The 21337-nt window shown below is 47.9% G+C and overlaps 1 protein-coding gene across 2 annotated transcripts in view; it reads right to left on the reverse strand.

Moving 5' to 3' along the window:
- Snr1 (SWI/SNF related, matrix associated, actin dependent regulator of chromatin, subfamily b, member 1) overlaps positions 1-21337 on the reverse strand; it is a 582028-nt gene that overhangs the window by 454078 nt on the left and 106613 nt on the right. For both annotated transcript variants that reach the window (XM_068383913.1, XM_068383908.1), the window contains exon 5: positions 9307-9434. In XM_068383913.1, coding sequence (XP_068240014.1) covers positions 9307-9434 — 128 coding nt within the window. The remainder of the gene's footprint in view (positions 1-9306; positions 9435-21337) is intronic.

Genomic DNA, 21337 nt, shown 5'->3' on the forward strand with positions numbered 1-21337 from the left:
GTGTGGCTAACCGACGCTCCTTTGAGGTCTCAAAAGACTTAAGGAGGTCCTGTAGATCTTTGCTGGTGGAAAGATCTAAGCCTCTGTGGCGGAAGACTGCTGCCAACATGCTTCTGTAACCTTTGATCGTAGGAGCTGATAGGGATCTTACATTCCTTAGATGTAGAAGGAAGTCAGCTATCTGCGTTACAGAGGTACTGGTTGAGGAAACTGAATTCGCATTGCACCAGCTTCGGAAGACTTCCCATTTTGACTGGTAGACCTTGAGAGTGGATGTCCTCCTTGCTCTGGCAATCGCTCTGGCTGCCTCCTTCGAAAAGCCTCTAGCTCTTGAGAGTCTTTCGATAGTCTGAAGGCAGTCAGACGAAGAGCGTGGAGGCTTGGGTGTACCTTCTTTACGTGCGGCTGACGCAGAAGGTCCACTCTTAGAGGAAGAGTCCTGGGAACGTCCACTAGCCATTGCAGTACCTCGGTGAACCATTCTCTCGCGGGCCAGAGGGGAGCAACCAACGTCAACCGTGTCCCTTCGTGAGAGGCGAACTTCTGCAGTACCTTGTTGACAATCTTGAACGGAGGGAACGCATACAGGTCTAGATGGGACCAATCCAGAAGAAAGGCATCTACGTGAACTGCTGCTGGGTCCGGAATCGGTGAGCAATAATTCGGGAGCCTCTTGGTCATCGAGGTAGCGAACAGATCTATGGTGGGCTGACCCCACAGGGCCCATAGTCTGCTGCAAACATTCTTGTGAAGGGTCCACTCTGTGGGGATGACCTGACCCTTCCGGCTGAGGCGATCTGCCATGACATTCATGTCGCCTTGAATGAACCTCGTTACCAGCGAAATCTTTCGATCTCTTGACCAGGTGAGGAGGTCCCTTGCGATCTCGAACAACTTCCTCGAATGAGTCCCTCCTTGCTTGGAGATGTACGCCAAGGCTGTAGTGTTGTCGGAGTTCACCTCCACCACCTTGCCTAGAAGGAGGGACTTGAAGTTTCTCAAGGCCAGATGAACTGCCAATAGCTCCTTGCAGTTGATGTGAAGTGTTCTTTGCTCCGGATTCCACGTGCCCGAGCATTCCCGTCCGTCCAGTGTCGCACCCCAGCCCGTGTCCGATGCGTCCGAGAAGAGAAGGTGGTCGGGGGTCTGAACAGCCAATGGTAGACCTTCCTTGAGAAGAATGCTGTTCTTCCACCACGTCAGCGCAGACCTCATCTCTTCGGATATAGGAACTGAGACCGCTTCTAGCGTCATGTCCTTTCTCCAGTGAGCAGCTAGATGATACTGAAGGGGGCGGAGGTGGAGTCTCCCTAACGCGATGAACTGGGCCAGCGATGAAAGCGTCCCTGTTAGACTCATCCACTGCCTGACTGAACATCGGTTCCTTCTCAGCATGCTCTGGATGCATTCTTGGGCTTGACTGATTCTGGGGGCCGACGGAAAAGCCCGAAAAGCTCGACTCTGAATCTCCATACCTAGATAGACAATGGTTTGGGATGGGACGAGTTGGGACTTCTCTATATTGACCAGGAGACCCAATTCCTTGGTCAGATCCATAGTCCATCTGAGATTCTCCAGACAGCGACGACTTGACGGAGCTCTTAAAAGCCAGTCGTCCAAATAGAGGGAGGCTCTGATGTCTGCCAAGTGAAGGAATTTGGCAATATTCCTCATCAGTTTGGTAAACACAAGAGGTGCCGTGCTTAGGCCAAAGCACAGGGCTTGGAACTGGTAAACGACCTTTCCAAAGACGAACCTTAGGAAAGGTTGGGAGTCTGGATGGACGGGGACATGAAAGTACGCGTCATTTAGGTCCAACGAGACCATCCAGTCTTCCTTCCTGACCGATGCTAGCACCGACTTCGTCGTCTCCATGGTGAACGTCTGCTTGGTGACAAAAGCATTGAGAGCACTGACGTCCAGCACCGGTCTCCACCCTCCTGTCTTCTTCGCTACCAGGAAGAGACGGTTGTAGAAGCCCGGGGATTGATGGTCCCGGACTATGACTACCGCTCCCTTTTGTAGCAAGAGAGACACCTCTTGCTGCAAAGCTAGCCTCTTGTCCTCCTCCTTGTAGTTGGGAGAGAGGTTGATGGGAGTAGTTGCTAGAGGGGGATTGCGCCAGAACGGAATCCTGTACCCCTCTCTTAGCAACTTCACAGACTGAGCGTCTGCACCTCTGCTCTCCCAAGCCTGCCAGTAGTTCTTGAGCCTGGCTCCCACTGCTGTCTGGAGAGGTAGGCAGTCAGATTCTGCCTTTTGAGGACTTGGAACCCTTCTTCTTTTTGCCACGATGACTGTCGGCACGGGTACCTCCTCTGCTGGAGGTTCTGCCACGAAAGGGCGGGATGAACCTAGACGCTGGTGTGTCCATCCTAGGTCTAGGCACGGAAGGTAAAGCTGTGACTTTACGTGCGGAAGACGCCACCAGGTCATGGGTATCCTTCTGGATCAACGAGGCGGCAATCCCCTTGATCAGCTCTTCCGGAAAGAGACACTTGGAAAGCGGAGCAAACATCAACTCCGACTTCTGGCATGGTGTGATCCCCGCAGACAAGAAGGAGCAAAGGTGATCTCTCTTCTTAAGCACTCCAGACACGTACGAAGCCGCAAGCTCACCAGACCCATCCCGAATGGCTTTGTCCATGCTAGACATGATAAGCATGGCAGAGTCCTTATCCAAAGGGGAGGTCTTTCTGCTTAACGCTCCCAAACACCAGTCCAGGAAGTTGAAGATCTCAAAAGCACGAAAAACTCCCTTCAACAGATGGTCCATGTCAGAAAAGGACCAGCAAATCTTGGAGCGTCTCATAGCCAGCCTGCGGGGAGAGTCAACCAGACTTGAGAAGTCGCCCTGGGCAGAGGCAGGAACTCCCAAGCCGGGTTCCTCTCCCGTGGCATACCAGACGCTAGATTTGGAAGCAAGCTTGGTAGGCGGAAAGATGAAGGCAGTCTTCCCCAGTTGCTTCTTGGACTGCAACCACTCTCCCAGTACCCTCAAAGCTCTCTTGGATGAGCGCGCGAGTACGAATTTCGTAAAGGCAGGAGCCGCTGACTGCATGCCTAAAGCGAACTCGGAGGGAGGTGAGCGCGGGGTTGCAGAACACAAACTGTTCCGGATACAACTCCCTAAACAGGGCAAGGACTTTCCTAAAGTCTAAGGAGGGAGGCGTAGACTTGGGTTCTTCTATGTCGGAGTGCGGATCGTCCAAATGCGCAGCTTCGTCGTCATCAGATACTCCTTCATCCGAATGCTGAGGAGGAAGTGGCAAAGGTGGAGCAGAAAGCTGAACGGCTGAATCCGGCAGCACGGGTGCATGCGTAGCTGCACTGGATCCAACATCATGCCGCTGCTGGTCAGTCTGCGAGCTGGCAACAACAAAAGCGGAGTGCTGGTGCGTGGGAGGGACTGCCGTGGGTTGCGGAGACTGCCGCATTGCGTCAAAACACGGCAGCTTGACAGCACCTTCCCACTGCTGATGCGGCAGCTCACGCATGTCAACGGAGGGTGCCGCATGTCGGCTAACGTCAACATGCGTCTGGCAGGGTCGACTGCGCATCGGTGGTGGAGCTCTCACAGGTGGAGTGTGGGAGCAGGCAGCCGCAGTATCTGCTGAGCGCACAACCGTGGCAGGTTGTAGGTTAACAGGTGCAGTGTCAACCTTCTCAGCACGATACTCCTGCATGAAGGAAGCAAGCTGAGACTGCATAGTCTGCAGCATGGACCACTTAGGGTATACCGTGGTTGGTGCGGCAACAGACGGAGTGATTGCCTGCTGCGGAACCACTCTACCTCTCTTGGGAGGTGTGCAGTCTTCGGAAGACTGCGGCGAGTCCGAACTGACCCAGTGGCTACACCTGGGCCGTTGGACTCGCTCGGAAGGGACCTTGCGCTTGAGAGGTCGTGAGACCTTGGTCCAACGTTTCTTCCTAGAAACTTCTTCCACAGACGAGGAATGAATGGGCTCACTCGTCTGTTTGTGGATGGGACGATCTCTGCAAGATGCGTCCGCAACCACTGAGGGTACATCCGTACGCTGATCAAGGCCTGTCGAACCCTTTGGTCCTTCGACATTGCTTCTCCCCTGGGCTTGGGAGCTTGCAAGAGGTCCCGGACTGGGAGGACGACTGGCACGAACAGATGCACCCTCATGCGTAACACTGACACTGACACTTTTCACCGCACTTGCACTCACTACACTTCCCACTGCACTTTTTTCTTTCAACTCTTTGACATCGGCCAAAAGTTGATTCCGGTCATTAGCTAATGACTCCACTCTGTCACCAAGAGCCTGAATGGCACGCATCATGTCCGCCATCGAGGGTTGAGCACTAGTAGCAGGGTCGGGAGTCACCACTACAGGGGAAGGAATAGGTTGAGGGGCATGGGGAGAGGAAAAATCAAACGAGCGAGAAGAACTCCTCCTGATCCTATCCTTCTCTAGCCTACGTGCATTCTTTAGGATTTCATTAAAATCGAATTCCGAAAGCCCAGCGCATTCCTCACATCGATCTTCCAATTGACAGGATTTACCCCTACAATTGGAACAAATGGTGTGAGGATCTATAGAGGCCTTCGGAAGACGCCTAGAACAGTCCCTAGCGCTACACTGCCTGTACTTAGGGACTTGAGAATGGTCAGACATCTTGAATTCTTGAATTAGCCAAGGGGGGAATCCAAAATCTAGCAAAGTTCATCGACAATTAATCCAAATCTAATCAAAAAGCTTGATAAGCTAATGATAATAGTTCCTGAATAGCGAAAGCTAAAATCTAGAGCGAATACATCACCAAAAGCGTGAAAACAACTCCATAAAAACAACAGCGTATCCAAGTAGGTCTTGCCGGTGGCACGACAGAGGAAAAATTGGTTCTTGTTGACAAGAAGTACCTGAGTACCTACTCGACAGATGGCGCTGTTGTTGTACACCCCCACCTGTATAGCGATCGCTGGCGTATCCCGACCTTAGGTTTTTTCTGTCGGGCAACAGAGTTGACAGCTACATGATCATCGGGTAAGATTAATATTGAAAAATATAGCATATATAAGACACATATTCTATTTTGAAAAGAATACTGGTTATTGATAATACACTGAAAATATAACATAAAATGACCCATATTCTATTTTGAAAAGCTTTAACAGGCCCAATATAGTCATTTTATAAATAAGTACAGTACAGTCTGTTTACCCAATAAGGTATGATTTGGATTAAAGAAAAGCAGTCTCCGTAAGACTTAATAAAGGTATGCTGAGAGGGTACCATACCTTCACTGATAGGAACCTTTTATCCAAAAGGAAATACAGGTACTTATTTGTAAATACAATACTCCAGCTGGACTTTCATGTTCTCATTATTGCTATTTTTAACAGTGATGCTACATTGCGTTGGATTCTTACCTACATCACTAATACGTGAAAAGCAGCAGCACCTAGGCTAAATGGAAAGTTGAGTGTGTCTGGTATTGCAGCAATTAACAAAACGTCTAAAGAACTATATAAACTAGTATAGCCTACTCAAAACCCTGTATCCCGCCCATATAGCTTATATGGTAATTCATTGACATCAATCACATCCTAGAACTATTTTTTATGCATTAATCCTGGGTAAATCACCATCAAAATGTATATAACAAGTCCTGGTATCCTATGCTAAGTGAAATAAGAAACAATACAAAATACCCTAATTTCTAAAATAAAATTGCTCATTTCAATAATTCCCTGAAGTTCATTTGCTATTCACCATCTGTGTGAATAACTTGGCCACATTAAAAAATATATTAAAAACTGTAACTCTTTATAACGATACATGTACAGTACTACTCTATTTCCCGCCGATAGATGCAGTGGGGGATGGTTTGTTATTGTATACAATGGGTTCCTTCCTCTCTGCTACTTTGGTTCCTCATTCACCCCTGTTATAGGTGCAGTACTCTTAGGAGAAGTTAGAATCATTTGAGTGGGGAAGTGGTTGGGAACTTAGATTATTATTACTAGCTTAGCTACACTGCTAGTTGGCATTTGGAAAAGCAAGATGCTATAAGCCCAAGGGCTACAACAGTGTAAATAGCCCAATGAGAAAAGGAAATAAGTAAATAGATGAAATAGTATGCGCGAGTGTACCCTCAAGCGAGACATCTCTAACCCAAGACAGTTGAAGAACATGGTTCAAAGGCTATGGCACTACAAAAGACTGGAGAACAATGGTTTGGTTTGGGAGTGTCCACCTAGAACAGTGGCTTACCATAGCTAATGTCTCTTCTGCCCTTACCAAGTGGAAAGTAGCCACTAAACAATTATAGTGCATTATTTGACACCTTGAGTGAAGACAATATTTTGCCTGTCTTAGTTTTGTCAGGTATATGAGGAAAGAGGAGAATATGTAATGAATAAGTCAGATTATTCAGTGTATCTGTAAGTAAAGGAAAAATGAACCTTAATCAGAGATGGAGCCAATATAGTACTATCTGGTCAGTCAAGGACAAAATAACTCTTTAGCTGTAGTATCTCAATGGGTGGCTGGTGCCTTGGCCAACCTACTATTGAATTAGGCAATTTTATCTTTAAAATTAGGATTTCAATGAGCTTCCCTGAAGTTCATTTGCAAAATGCCACATTGCACAGGTTGGAGGCAGAGTGACAATCAGCATAGTAATGGTGGAGTACACATCAAGATTCATAACTACTGTAGATCACCTTTACTTGCCAAGGCAACTTGTAATACACACATCATGGATTCTTTATTGTGATTTTGTCAGGCCTCACTATCGACTGTGATAACCTAAATCTATCCTTTACAATCCTATCTCAATTTGTAAATAATTTGCCGCTACAAATTCTACTAACTAAACTGTTTACCATTAATTTTACCAAAAGCTAACACTGTACACATTTATTATTATTCAACCCTACTCCAAATGTATTTGACATAGGAATTCCAATGCTGTGACTATTGAATCTATGGCCAAACACTTATTAATATCAAATTCCACTTCTCTCAAATGTTTTGCAAACACCAATAAGCAACACCACCATTATTTGTTTAAAACTTTCACCATGGATAAATTCCTTGTAAAACTCAAAGTACTGCAGTGGCTACTGTCGTAATATCATGAGCTTTTGCTCTATTTATGGTAGATATGATTTATCAAAGTCCTTATGAGTATCTTTAAGAAGATTTTTCAGTACAACATATTTATTTTAAAGAGGCCTTGTTGGTTTACATACGGCACAAAAGATTTTTTAGACCACTTTAAATACAATTTTAATACCATAACTAAACTAAGGAACTTCTCATCACTGCCATCACACAGGATCCTTTTAAAAGGAAGAATAAGATAAGAATGAGGCAATCTTTACTTACTTTGAAATCATTTTTTGTTCTGAAACTAGAAAAGTTTAATTCATGCCCCTTCCTGGTTACATACCACTGAACACAGATAGCTTGCAATTCCCTACTTTTGGCTGCCAGTAGAGACAAAAGAAACTCCTTTAACAAGACAGCGAAAACAGTTGTAAATTTCCATAATAGGGCCATCGTAAGGATGGAGTCAGCATTAGGCCTTTGAATATGTGACAGTAAGAAGACGAACGTTATACTGGATACCAACACCACGCACTAGAAGGCCAGGCAGTTCTACATCAAGTTTATAGATGGCGGTGATCACGACCCAGAACCAGGACCATCTATGGCATCTGCCACAAAACAAACCAAATTTAATGCCAGCAAGGGCTGAACTGATAAATTTCAAAGGAGGTTCAACCTTAAGAGTGTCATAGCATGGAAAAGTTGCCTCTGCTGACAAACTGGCAGCTGATGAGTATGTAAAGAAGACATTCCAGGCCATCATCAAGGGTTTGGGTTATCCGCATGAGCAGGTTTTCAATATGGATGAGACTGGCCTCCTTTGGAAATGTTTGCCATTGCAGACTTTCATTATGAAGGAGGCCAGAGCCAATAGATTCAAGGCCTACAAAGATCGCCTCACTTATAATGTATATAAATGCTGCAGGCTTTATGATAAATTAGTGATTATTTACAAGTCCAAAAACCCAAGAAACCTCAAGAACAAAAATAAGGCCCTACTGCCAGTGCATTGGATGCACAACCAAGAGGTATGGATAGCAAAAGCATGGACATTGGATTGGTTTCACTAGTGCTTCATTCCTGATGTCCAGCTTTATCTTGCCAAAAAAGGTCTTGATTTTAAAGTGATTCTTCTGATAGACAATGCTACAGGCCATGCGATTGACCTGCATTATAAAAGTGTACAGGTAGCATTCTTACTGCCGATCATGACATCGCTGATTTAGCCCATGGATCAAAGTGTTATTAGTGCTTTCAAGGCACTTTATACATGAAACTCCCTTCAGGGACTGGTTGAGTCTTTGGATGTGAAAGATAACTTCTTTCTGAAGGAGTATTAGTGCAATTCACCATTCCAATGTGTCTCCAAAATATCCAGATGGTCATAATGGAGACAAAAAATGAAACACTCAATGCTTACTGGAGGATATTGTGGCCAGAACTGGTCAATGACTATAAAGGATTTTCTCCTAACAAAATCCTCCACTTGCAGCAGAAAATGCAGTGAGGCTGGCAAAACTGCTCAGAGGAAATGGCTTCACAAATGACTACGACCTAGTAAATGACCTTATCAACGCCAACTCAGATTTGTTGACGGGTGAAGATCTGATGGAGGTGACAAAGTCCGCAAGTGGGGACGGAGATCCAGGGAAAGAAGACGAAGTCAGCCTAACACTAGAATACATCTCAACTCTAGAAAAAACAACAATAGAACTTCAGACAATGGCATAAGATTGGGACCTGCAGATGATTTGTGCATTTTAATTCAGAAATGCAATTGGTGAAGCCCTGGAATTTTATAAAACACCCTTGGTATAAGAAAAGGCAGTGTCAGCAATTGCTGAGCACTATATTCCTCACCCGTAAAATGAAAAAAATAAGGGCACTATTCCAACAGCAGATAAAGAAGTTACATTGCTGGACAATGGAACATTGAAGATATTACACCTGATGAAGTCTAATAAAACAATGTTCAACCAGAAAATGGTTAAAGCAGAAGGGAGCTGACAGTACTGGAAGATCAAATATCTGAGCAAACCCACCAGTGCTCTGGAAACACTGATACTGATTTTGGCAGCCAATTCAGAAATACTGTATATGTTTTCTACTTTATATTTCAGGTCAGTTGCTTGAGTTCGGGATATTTCAATCCTAGATACGAATGAATTCACTGTATAAGAGCTGCACTAATAAAATAGCATATTTATGCATAACATACCATTTTTGTTCCAAGTAAATGTGTCCCTCAACTTCTGTCCCTCAATCTCCATATCTAACCGAATAGGGACGAGCTCTTCCCGTTGACATGAATTTTCATGAATTTGGGCAGGATCTAAGTCATCATAACTGGAAAAAATACACAAAAACTCATCATAATGGTGATAGAAAAAAATACTATAAAAGTTTTTAAACTATGCAACTAGAGGTACAAACATTCCTTTTGTTTTCAGTTACTCAAAGGTTAATTACTTTAAATTACTGTATAAGGAACTGAAATTTTGTAAATATATCCGAATTTTAGTGAAAAACTAAGACAAACCCTCTAACTCAGTAATTAGAGTTAACTGTTCTGACCAAATAACTGACAACATAAAATAACCTTATAACTATACATGAAAAATTAATATTTAATAAAATTCATCACCATAATCATAAACATTTTTGTTTCAGCTCTTTCTTTTACAAGGGTAGATGTGAAATGAGTTCTCTCCATTCTCTTCTATTCGTTAATTTTCAAACGTTTGGCTGGAGGACCAAAGGCCTCAAAAATTGAGATTGGGTCTTTACAAAGCACCAACAACCAGGCATACCAACCCTCCCCTCCCACAATACAAGCACTTGCGTGAATTCTTTCGGTACGCATCAGACCCCTTTTGCACAAATACTTTATGCCCCCTGTGGCTGCGGGGGTATAAAAACAATTATCCCTGCGTGTCGTAAGAGGCGACTAAAAGGGACGGGACGAGGGGGCTGGGAACCCCCTCTCCAATATTTACAATCCTGTGAGACATCATCAAAGAGGTGGAGCTGGGGGGAGAGTGATTGCTCCCCGCACTCTAGTTTTGGGGTGTTTGAATGTGCGTGGATGTAGTACGATAGAGAGTAAAAAATGTGAGATTGGAAGTATGTTAAGGAATAGAAGGATGGATGTGAGACAAAGATAAAAGGGAAGGGTGAAGTGATGTTTGGTGAAATGTCTGGTAGAGTGTCTGGGATGGAAAGGGGAAGAGCAAGAGAGGGTGTGGCTTTATTGATGAGTGAATGGATGACAGGTTAAGTATTGGAATGGAAGGAGATATCATCTAGGTTAATGTGGGTAAGGGTTACCTTGGGTAGGGAATGTTGGGCTTTTGTCAGTGCTTATGGGCCAGGTAGTGAGAAAAGTGATGAAGAGCGAAATGAGTTCTGGAATGAATTAACTACAGTAGGTGTGTAGAAGGACTGGGTAGAAGGAATTATGTAGTTGTCATGGATGACTTAAATGCTAGAGTGGGCACTGGAGAGGCAGAAGGTGTCATTGGGAAGTATGGCATACCAGGTGAAAATGAGAGTGTTGAGAGACAGGTAGATACAGTATGTGTGTTGAGCAAGAGATGGTGTTAAGTTCTAGCTTTTCTAAAAGAAAGATAAAAACAAGTATACATTGGTAAGAGTGGCAAATGGAAGAGTAGTAGAAAGGCCATTAATGGATTGTGTTGATAACTAAAAGAATGTTTGGAAGATTGAAAGACGTGCACGTGTTTAGGGGTATGGCTAACGGTATGTCTGATCATTTTTTGGTGGAAGGAAAATTAGTTGTAGCAAAAGAGTGGGGGAATAGAGTAGGTGGATGTAAAAGGGAGCTAGTGAGGGTTGATGAGCTAATAAAACCGGGGGTAAAAAGTAAATATCAAGAAAGGTTGAAAATGGCATATGATGAAGTGAAAGTAAGATAATCACAAATTTCAAGTAATTTGTATTTTTCCTAACAGTACTTACCTCGAACTACTTTCTTAGGAGTATCTGGGATTCTCCTCCCAACCGACCAGAATTTTGTGGTTTCCCCTAGTGGGGTTCCTCTGTGGCGGATGGATACTCGCCCTGAGGCGACCCGGGTCAGTGTGCGAGAGCAAGGAGCTATGTCTCGATCGCCAGTAAGCTTTTGATAACCCTAATTTCGAACTCCTGTAAGACACTCGGGGAAGGCTGGGTGGGTAATATCCTGAAAGTAGTTCGAGGTAAGTACTGTTAGGAAAAATACAAATTACTTAAAATTTGTGATTTGTTCCAACACGGAGTACTTACCTAGAACTACTTTCTTAGGAGACTTATACTTTAGGAGGTGGGGTGAACTTAAAAGGCCGGGAGACCAGATAGATACCATTCGATTGAACCTAGATAGGATGCTAGGTTCTAGCTGACAACAAAAACAGGGTAGGAGACTCGGGGAGAACTACGCAAAAAACTTTCTAATGCCTATGTAACTCACCTCTATGAAAATCATTCGAACATGGGCGTCTCCAACGATCAACTCTCACATGGGCGGAGGAAAAGGAAAGGGAACAGAGGGGAAGCAGGATAGCGGGTAGTAAGGAGGAACTTGTGTCGCTTGGAATTACTTCCCTCGGGCTTCACCGGAGCTTCAACCTTAAACCTGTTGGAGCGCGGAAATGACTGGGCCGATGGAGAAGGAGTCCAGAGACTTCCTTGTACAGTCTTTCAGGTAATAGGCCGTAAATGTAGACTGTCTGGACCACGTACCCGCTCTCAGAATCTGGCCCACTGCCATGTTCTTGTCGAAGACCAGAGACGTGATTAGACTTCTAATGTCATGGGGGCGCGGTTTGCCCGGCACCGTGGATCCGTCACTGTCATAAGCCTTCTTTATGACTTGCTGCAGCCAGAAAGAGATGGTGTTCTTGGACACCGCTTTCTTTACCGGGCCCGAGGAAACGAACAGGCTCTTGATCCCCGGCCGAAGCCTGGCTGTCCTTTCAAGGTATTTTCTGACTGATCTGACTGGGCACAACGACAAGTCTTCGGGATTGTGTGAACGTGGGATTGCTGGGACCGAAAAGCCCTCGAACTTGGGGTCCCGGGAAGCAGGATTTTGAGTCTTGGCTACAAAGTCCGGAAGAAACTTAAAACTTAGGTCTTTCCAACCCTTCGAGTGTGAGACCTCGTATGACAACCCGTGGAGCTCACTGACTCGTTTAGCGGAGGCCAAGGCTAGGAGGAAGACCGTTTTAAGGGTAAGGTCTTTATCATGAATATTCCTGAGCAGTTTGAAGGGTGGCTTAGATAGGACCTTAAAGACTCTGGCTACGTCCCATTGCGGTACTCTAGAGGAGCGGGAAGAACATGATTGCTCAAAACTCCTTATGAGCATAAAGATTTTACAAGAGGATCCTAGGTCAAGTCCCTTGAGAAGGAAGACTTGGCCCAGCACGGCTCGAACTCCCTTGATAGCTGGGATAGACACCCCTAGGTCGTTTCTCAGGTGAACCAGGAAGTCTGCTACCTTGTGAATAGATGCATCCAACGGTCTCAGGTTCTGGGAGGCGCACCACTTTGTGAATGTGGCCCATTTCGCCTGGTAGACCATGACCGACGATCTCCTCAGATAACCAGTCATCCTCGCGGCGGTCTTCGACGAGTATCCTTCCTTCCTCAGCAGACGCTCGATAACCTCCACGCGTGTTGCCGGAGGGACCGAGGGTTTTCGTGGAACTTTCTGAAGGGGGGCTGACAGAGAAGGTCTTCTCTGTCTGGTAGCGGCTACGGCGGGAGAACCGCTAACTCCTTTAGGTCTGCGAACCACTCTCTCTCCGGCCACCAGGGCGCTACCGAAGTCATCTGCAAGTTCTTTGACCGTCTGACTCTGTTGAGGACATGTCTGAGGGTACCGAAGGGTGGGAAGGCGTACACGTCGAGTCTGTCCTACGGGTGCAGGAAGGCATCCTCGAAGGCTGCTGCTGGGTCCGGCACTGGAGAACAGAACAAGGGGAGCTGGGCGTTGAGCCTCGTGGCGAACAGGTCTATCACCGGCGACCCCCACTTGTGGAGGACTGTCTGGGCCACCTTCGGGTGTAGGGACCATTCTGACCCCACTACATGACCTACCCTACTGAGGCCATCGGCTAAGACGTTCTTCTTCCCTGGAATGAATCTGGCCATTAACTCGATGTTCTCTTTCTCGGCCCATTCCAGGATCCTTGCTGTCAGGTCGCACAACTCCCTTGATTTTAGTCCTCCTTGTTTCTTCACGTAGGCTACCACGGTGGCGTTGTCGCACATGAGCGCCACCGTGTTCCCTCGGAGATGATGAACGAACTTTATGCATGCTCTCTGGACCGCTAACAGCTCGAGTACGTTTATGTGTAAGGCCCTCTCCTCCGGGGACCATTTCCCTTTCGCCGTTTCTTCGAGGAGATGGGCTCCCCACCCCTCCTTTGACGCGTCTGTGAAGAGCAACATCTCTGGAGGGGCGGTCGCGAATGGCATCCCCTTCAAGGTGTTCGACCTGTCGGACCACCAATTCAGTGTCTCTTTCGTCTCCGGTGACACGCCGATCATCTTGTGTGGAGATTCTCCCGGGGACCAGAGTTCCTTTAGGTTCCACTGAACCGTTCTTAGTTTGAGTCTTCCCCGAGGGACCAACTTCTCCAACGATACCAGGTAGCCCACTAGTCTCTGCCAGTCCTTGGCTCTCCTTGGTATGTCCAATAGGAAGGGGTGGAGTACCTGATCTAACCTCTCGAGCCTCTCTGCGGAGGGGAATGCTTTCCCCAACTTGGAGTCTAGGACCATCCCCAGGTATGTCATCCTGGTGGAGGGAACTAACTGCGACTTTTCCATGTTGATGGTGATCCCCAAGTCCCTGCAAAATCGTAACAGTTTTGCGCCTTACTCCTTCAGTACTGCCTCTGAGGCTGAAAGAAGCAACCAGTCGTCTAGGTAGCGGATCAGGCGGATCCCCTGCTCGTGTGCCCATGCTGACACTGTGAACACCCTCGTGAACACCTGTGGGGCTGTCGACAGGCCGAAGCATAGGGTCCTGAATTGCAGAGACTGGGAACCCCACTTCACTCTGAGGAACTTCCTGCTGGAGGGATGGACAGGGATCTGAAAGTATGCATCCTTGAGGTCCAGGGACATCATGAAATCCCCTTCCCTCAAGGCTGCCAGCACTGACTTCGGTGTGTCCATCTTGAAGTCCGTCTTGCTGATGAATTTGTAGAGGGCCGAGAGGTCGATGATTGGCCTCCAACCCCCTGTCGCCTTTTCCACCAGGAAGAGCTTGCTGTAGAGCCCCGGGGACGAGTCCTTGACTAGTTCTAGAGCTCCCTTGTTCAGCATGGCTGACACCTCCTCTTGTAGTACTGCCTTCTTCAAGGGGTCCTTGGGTGCCAGCCATTCTGCTCGTTGATCGGGAATCAGAGGGGGCGGCTGCGCCAGGAAGGGAACCCTGTATCCTTCCCTTAGGACTGCCACGAACCACGGATCCGCCCCGTTGTCCCGCCATGCTTGCCAAAAACGTTTGAGGCATCCCCCTACCTGAGGCTTCGGCAGGAGTAGGGGGCCTCTCTTCCTACCTCCTCCTGGAGGCGCGGTAGAACGGCCTCTCCTTGAGCCGGAGTAATTTGGTCTAAAGGAGGCCTGAGGAGTAGTACTTCCCCTACGGGAGGGCTGCGATGATTCCCGCCGGGACGAAGAAGGGGAGTCTCTCCTTGTCTGTGCTGTAGAAGGGTGGGGACCGTCCGGCGCAACCCTTCTATGAGTGGGATGTCTTACTGTACAGGGTCTGGAATCCCCTGTCTCCTTGAGCTTCCGGACCCTCTCCATAGCTTCTTCCACTGCCTTCAGGGGGAAGACAGAGTCACCCCACACCGGCGAGTTCCTTAAACACTTTGCCTCGCGTTCGGAGAGCTTACGGACCAACCTGTTAAGGACCTTGTCTCTCCTCCAAAAGACCCAGTTCACCATCTGTGTGAGGGACTGGAAGGTGAGGAACTTCATGGCCTTCCCCCCTGAGTGGATCAGTTCCTGGAGCAGAGTCTGGTTTTCCAGCACTGTAAGGTCGTGAGATAGCTGGAAGCCGACCAAGGTGCATCCCCACCAGTCTAGCCACGAGGTCACGTTAACAATATCCTGGGCCGTACTTCCATCATGGAAGCCTCGGCTGGAGAAAAGCACACTGGGGCAGAGGAGGCCCTGTCTTCTGAACTGCCTTGGTTGAGGGTAGAAATCGCCGCTTCCACCATGCAGGGTCCCGAGTACCGTCCGTCAGGAACGTAAAACCTCTTCTGGGTCCTTAGCCCCGGCAGTAGCTTGAAGGACCCTTGGGCTCTGAGGGAGTTTACCTCTACCGTGACGTACCTGTCTACGTGCTCCATCCCGAGCTTTATGTCCGGAGCCAACGGGAGGGTCAGGGATGGCCTCTGTTGGACGGGGTTATCCACCATTCTCCCCAACCCTGAGAGCCAAGCTTGCTCCGTCGACGGCTTCGGTTCGTCCAATTGGTGATGGTGACTAATGAGGGCTAGGACCTTCCTGTAAGAAGACAACTCGTCCGCGGGACACTCTCCGACGTCCATTAAGCCTTCAACCACCTGGTCCTCCGTGCCGGGTGCATCGACAAGCACGGATGGATCCATGTGGGAGGCTGTGTCCTCTCCTTCCGGCCGATCCAATGGCGCGGATACTTCCGCCACGGGTGGATCCGCCGAGACGGAGGTAGCCGTCATGGGTCTACCTCCTCCCAGGGAGATTCATGGGGCATGGGGCCCGGGGTGGACCACCGGTTGGCCAGAGCGCTTTGTCAGAGGCGCCGTGGTACCGGGTATGCAGGCCATGATACCGGGCCGAAACAGCGGCTCTCTCCGCTGGGCGGATGGAGCCGGTGACTTGGCGGGTGGCGGCATAGCAAAGTTGACGTGCGTCAACGGCTTCGACCGACGGGCGGATCGAGCGGACGACACACGGGGCAAGGGCGTAGGGGTGGCTCCAGAGGCCACTGAGGCAGACACTGGAGCAGCAGAGGCCCTGATCGTCCCACTATGGGGGAAAACCACACGAACCCACTTGTCTCTGGAAGAGTGCCTCTTGTTGCTCTTCCTCAGAGAGGTCTTCGACCGTTTCCTGGAAGAGCCTGAACGGGAGCGAGACTTCCTCCTAAGAGACCTCTTCCGCTTCCTTTTTGCCTCCCGGGGGTCGGAGTCCTCTGAAGATGACGAGTCGTACGACGACGATGAGGAAGAGGAGGAAGAGACGAAAGAAGAGCTAGCTGAGTCCTCTGAGTCCTCCGACGATGATGCAGGGTCCCCGCGCTGTTCTACCGGCGTGAAGGGCTGCATGAAGTCAGGCGGGAGCGTAGACGACGGCGGCAGGGGATTCCGTAGCGCCCTCCTAGACGCGAACCAACCAGCAAACTCCTCTTCCTGGCGCATTGGTGATCTGAAGGGCATCCTTGGCGCCGTCCAGACGATGGAATCAGGGTCCGACGAACCTGTAGACTGCCTCTCTTTGTATACCTCTCCCCTCGGCGCTGAAGTACCTGAAATGCAATACCACGATGCAGGGGAAGGAGCCGATCCAGCCTTCCCCCACACCGGGTCTTCGGTAGAGACGGATCCTGCGGGCGCCCGAACCTCATCTCCCGAACACACTCCCGCCCCCCCCAGCAGGCTCCCCACATGCCTGCGTAGCAACAACAGTCCCCACATCTATTACATCGGACTCATGGGGAGCGGCAATGGGTCGCTTCCCCACAACGGACTTACCTCGTCCCATACTCTGGGTAGGGGAAGGCGACGGGGAACCTCTTTCCGACGGAGCGGTAGGTGACGCCAACGGCGACGCGGCGCCCACCTTCTTAGGTGACCTCTTCGGCACCTTCTTCTTGGTGGCGTACAAGGCCCACTGGATCTCTGGCCAGGACGCGCACTCCGGACACGTGGAAGACGGGGAACAAATACTACCCCTGCACGAGGAGCACAACGAATGCGGGTCTACCTCTGGCTTCAACAGCCACGCACCACAAGACTTACCAGCCTTAGGCCCGGGGCAACGACACTGAGATTCCATAAGGAAGCACTAAAAACACCAAGCAACACAAGAACACTAGGGTAGGAGGTGAATAAAAGGGCACAAGGGAATGGGTATAACACGAGGGAACCACGTGGTAACACAAAGGGTCAGAGGATGTGAGAGAGCGGCGAGATGTGAACTACGCCGCGACCAGAAGCTTACTGGAGACCGAGACCTAGCTCATTGCTCTCGCACGCTGACCCAGGTCGCCTCAGGGCAAGTATCCATCCGCCACAGAGGGACCCCACTAAGGAAAACGGAGATAGGGGAAACTACACAAAATTCTGGTCGGTTGGGAAGAGAATCCCAGATACTCCTAAGAAAGCAGTTCGAGGTAAGTGCTCCGAGTTAAAACAAACTGGTAATTTAGAGGAGTGGAAGTTAGTAAAAGAAAATTTTGTTGGGATTGCAAGTGATGTATGTGGCAAGAAGTTTGTTGGAGGCAGCATGAGGAAGGGCAGGGAATGGTGGAATGAAGGAGTGAAGGTAAAAGTGGAAGAGAAAAAGAGGGCTTTTGAAGAATGGCTGCAGACTAATAGTGTAGAGAAGTATGAAAAATATAGAGAAAAATGTGGAAGTAAAGTGCAAGGTAAGTGATGCAAAGAGGGCAGCTGACCTGAGGTGGAGTCAGGGATTGGGTCATTCATATGAAGAAAATAAGAAGTTTTGGAAAGAAGTGAAGAGAGTAAGGAAGGCTGGCTCAAGAATTGAAGAGACAGTGAAAGATGGAAATGGAAGGTTGTTAAAAGGAGAGGAGGCAAGGAAAAGGTGGGCGGAATATTTTGAAAGTTTACTGAATGTTGAGGATAATAAGGAGCCAGATATAATTGCTGTTGCAGGTGTTGAGGTGCCAGTGATGGGAGATGAGAATGAGAGAGAGATTACAATAGAGGAAGTGAGGAGAGCACTAGATGAAACGAGAGTAGGAAAAGCATCTGGTATGGATGGTGTGAGAGCTGAGATGTTGAAGGAAGGGGGTGTGACTATACTTGAATGGTTGGTGAGATTGTTTAATGTGTGTTTTGTGTTGTCAATGGTACCAGTAGATTGGGTTTGTGCATGTATTGTACCACTATATAAGGGTAAGGGAGATGTGCATGAGTGTTGTAATTCAAGAGGTATAAGTTTCTTGAGTGTAGTTGGAAAAGTGTATGGTAGAGTACTGATTAATGGGATTAAGGATAAAACAGAGAATGCAATCTTAGAAGTACAGGGTGGTTTTTGAAGAGGTAGGGGTTGTATGAATCAGATTTTTACAGTTAGGCAGATTTGCGAGAAATATTTAGCAAAAGGTAAGGTGTATGTTGCGTTTATGGATCTGGAGAAAGCGATGTGGAATGTGATGAGGCTATATGGAGTTGGTGGAAGGTTGTTGCAAGCAATGAAAAGTTTCTACAAAGGTAGTAAAGCATGTGTTAGGATAGGAAATGAAGTGAGCGATTGGTTTCCGGTGAGAGTGGGGCGGAGACAGGGATGTGTGATGTCGCCGTGGTTGTTTAACTCATATGTTGATGGAGTGGTGAGAGAGGTGAATGCTCGAGTGCTTGGACGAGGATTAAAACTGGTAGACGAGAATGACCATGAATGGGAGGTAAATCAGTTGTTGTTTGCAGATGATACTGTACTGGTTGCAGACGCGGAAGAGAAGCTTGGCCGATTAGTGACAGAATTTGGAAGGGTGTGAGAGAAGGAAGTTGAAAGTTAATGCGGGTAAGAGTAAGGTTATGAGATGTACGAGAAGGGAAGGTGGTGCAAGGTTGAATGTCATGTTGAATGGAGAGTTACTTGAGGAGGTGTATCAGTTTAAGTACTTGGGGTCTGTTGTTGCAGCAAATGGTGGAGTGGAAGCAGATGTACGTAAGAGAGTGAATGAAGGGTGCAAAGTGTTGGGGGCAGTTAAGGGAGTAGTAATAAATAAAGTGTTGGGCATGAATGTAAAGAGAGTTCTATATGAGAAAGTGATTGTACCAACTGAGATGTATGGATCGGAGTTGTGGGGAATGAAAGTGACGGAGAGACAGAAATTGAATGTGTTTGAGATGAAGTGTCTAAGGAGTATGGCTGGTGTATCTCGAGTAGATAGGGTTAGGAACGAAGTGGTGAGGGTGAGAACGGGTGTAAGAAATGAGTTAGCAGCTAGAGTGGATATGAATGTGTTGAGGTGGTTTGGCCATGTTGAGAGAATGGAAAATGGCTGTCTTCTGAAGAAGGTGATGAATGCAAGAGTTGATGGGAGAAGTACAAGAGGAAGGCTAAGGTTTGGGTGGATGGATGGAGTGAAGAAAGCTCTAGGTGATAGGAGGATAGATGTGAGAGAAGCAAGAGAGCGTGCTAGAAATAGGAATGAATGGCGAGCGATTGTGATGCAGTTCCGGTAGGCCCTGCTGCTTCCTCCGGTGCCTTAGATGACCGCGGAGGTAGCAGCAGTAGGGGATTCAGCCTTATGAAGCTTCATCTGTGGTGGATAATGGGGGAGGGTGGGCTGTGGCCCCCTAGCAGTACCAGCCAAACTCGGTTGAGTCCCTTGTCAGGCTGGGATGAACGCAGAGAGGAGAGAGCCCCTTTTTTGTTTCATTTGTTTGATGTTGGCTACCACCCAAAATTGGGCGAAGTGCCTTGGTATATGTATGTATGTACTTTTGCGATCCAGTGTACATATTAAATATAAATGCAGTTTTTAAAAAACTAATACTGTACAGTATATTCAAAATGACAAATTCATAGATAATTTGTATTTTTCCTAACCATAAATCCTTAGCTATTTAATAGGGGTATTACTTTCGGTGTAGTTGAAATGACGAGCCATTAAAATTTAACGAGGGTTTACTACCCACACCGCTAGTTAGCGGGGGTAGGGGAGGGTAGCTTGCTACCTCTCCCCACCCCCCATCACACACACCTGTGCTTGAGCTCACTTTGCTTGGAGGTAGGACTTCAAGGGGAATAGGGCTGGCGGGCAAGTTTGATTAAATAGCTAAGGTTTGTATCGTTAGGAAAAATACAAATTATCTACGAATTTGTCATTTGTTCCGTAACTGAAATACAAACACGCTATTTAATAGGGGTGACTCACCCATTAGGAAGGGTGGACGTCCCAGCCAGTACTGGCTTTTTGGCTTTGCCCGGGGATTCGTTATTAGCACCCAAGAAATAAGGAGTCCCTGCACCTGCTAGAACCTTGCTACGCAAGGACTGCGGCCTACGCAAGCTGTGTGTGAAGGTATAATGAAGTGTGACTCGTCCTAGGAAGTTGACCTGAAGTTCTTTACATGAAAATTTGTAGACTAGGACTTTCCCAATACCACCTCGTCAGGGTATGGGGAAGTGACAGTATTAACTTAATACTAGGAACACAAGGGAACATGGTTTACCTGCAGTGGTTTGAGGTCAGCTGTGCAGAGAACCCAGGATGCTGCTTTCCCCAAGAGAGGGGATGATGAAGAAAAGAATAAGGGCCAGTCAAACCTTTTCATTCATGCAGACTAAAACCGGGTAACAATGCCCTCAACCTTCTGCTACTTGTCCAATAAGGAGCTTGAGGTTTTAAACCAGCTGTTGTGCAGCCACCACAGGACCGATAGAGAACGTATCGAGCCTCCTGTGGGTCACGTCTTGCAGGTAGTGGGCTGTGAAGGTTGTCTGACGCTTCCACACCCCAGCTTGAAGAACCTGCGTCACTGAAAAATTTCTTTTGAAGGCCAGGGACGTAGCTATGCCCCTAACATCATGTGCTCTAGGGCTATGTGACGGAGGATCTGGATTCAAGGCCAGATGAATCGCCCTACGAATCCATGCCGAGATAGTGTTCTTGGTGACCCTCCTCTTAGTCCTCCCTGTGCTGACGAATAATGCTGGCACATGAGGACGGACTGCAGCTGTTCTTTTAAGATATAGCCTCAAACTCCTTACTAGGCATAGTAAGAGATGGTCTGGGTCATCTGTTACAGAACGGAGACTAGAAATCCAGAAGGAGTCGAACCGAGAATCCGCTACCCCAGGATTCTGAGTCTTAGCAATAAACTCAGGGCCGAAGCTGAACGTTACCTCCCCCCATCCTTTAAATGGGCGATGTCATACGAGAGACCATGAAGTTCTGATGGCGATCTGGTGGCGATCTGATGCCTGGCGTAATGGTTCATAGGGAGGTCTCTTAAGAGACCTGAGAACTCGAACCACATTCC

This window comes from Palaemon carinicauda, chromosome 1 (assembly GCF_036898095.1).
Source record: "Palaemon carinicauda isolate YSFRI2023 chromosome 1, ASM3689809v2, whole genome shotgun sequence".
Lineage (NCBI taxonomy): Eukaryota > Metazoa > Arthropoda > Malacostraca > Decapoda > Palaemonidae > Palaemon > Palaemon carinicauda.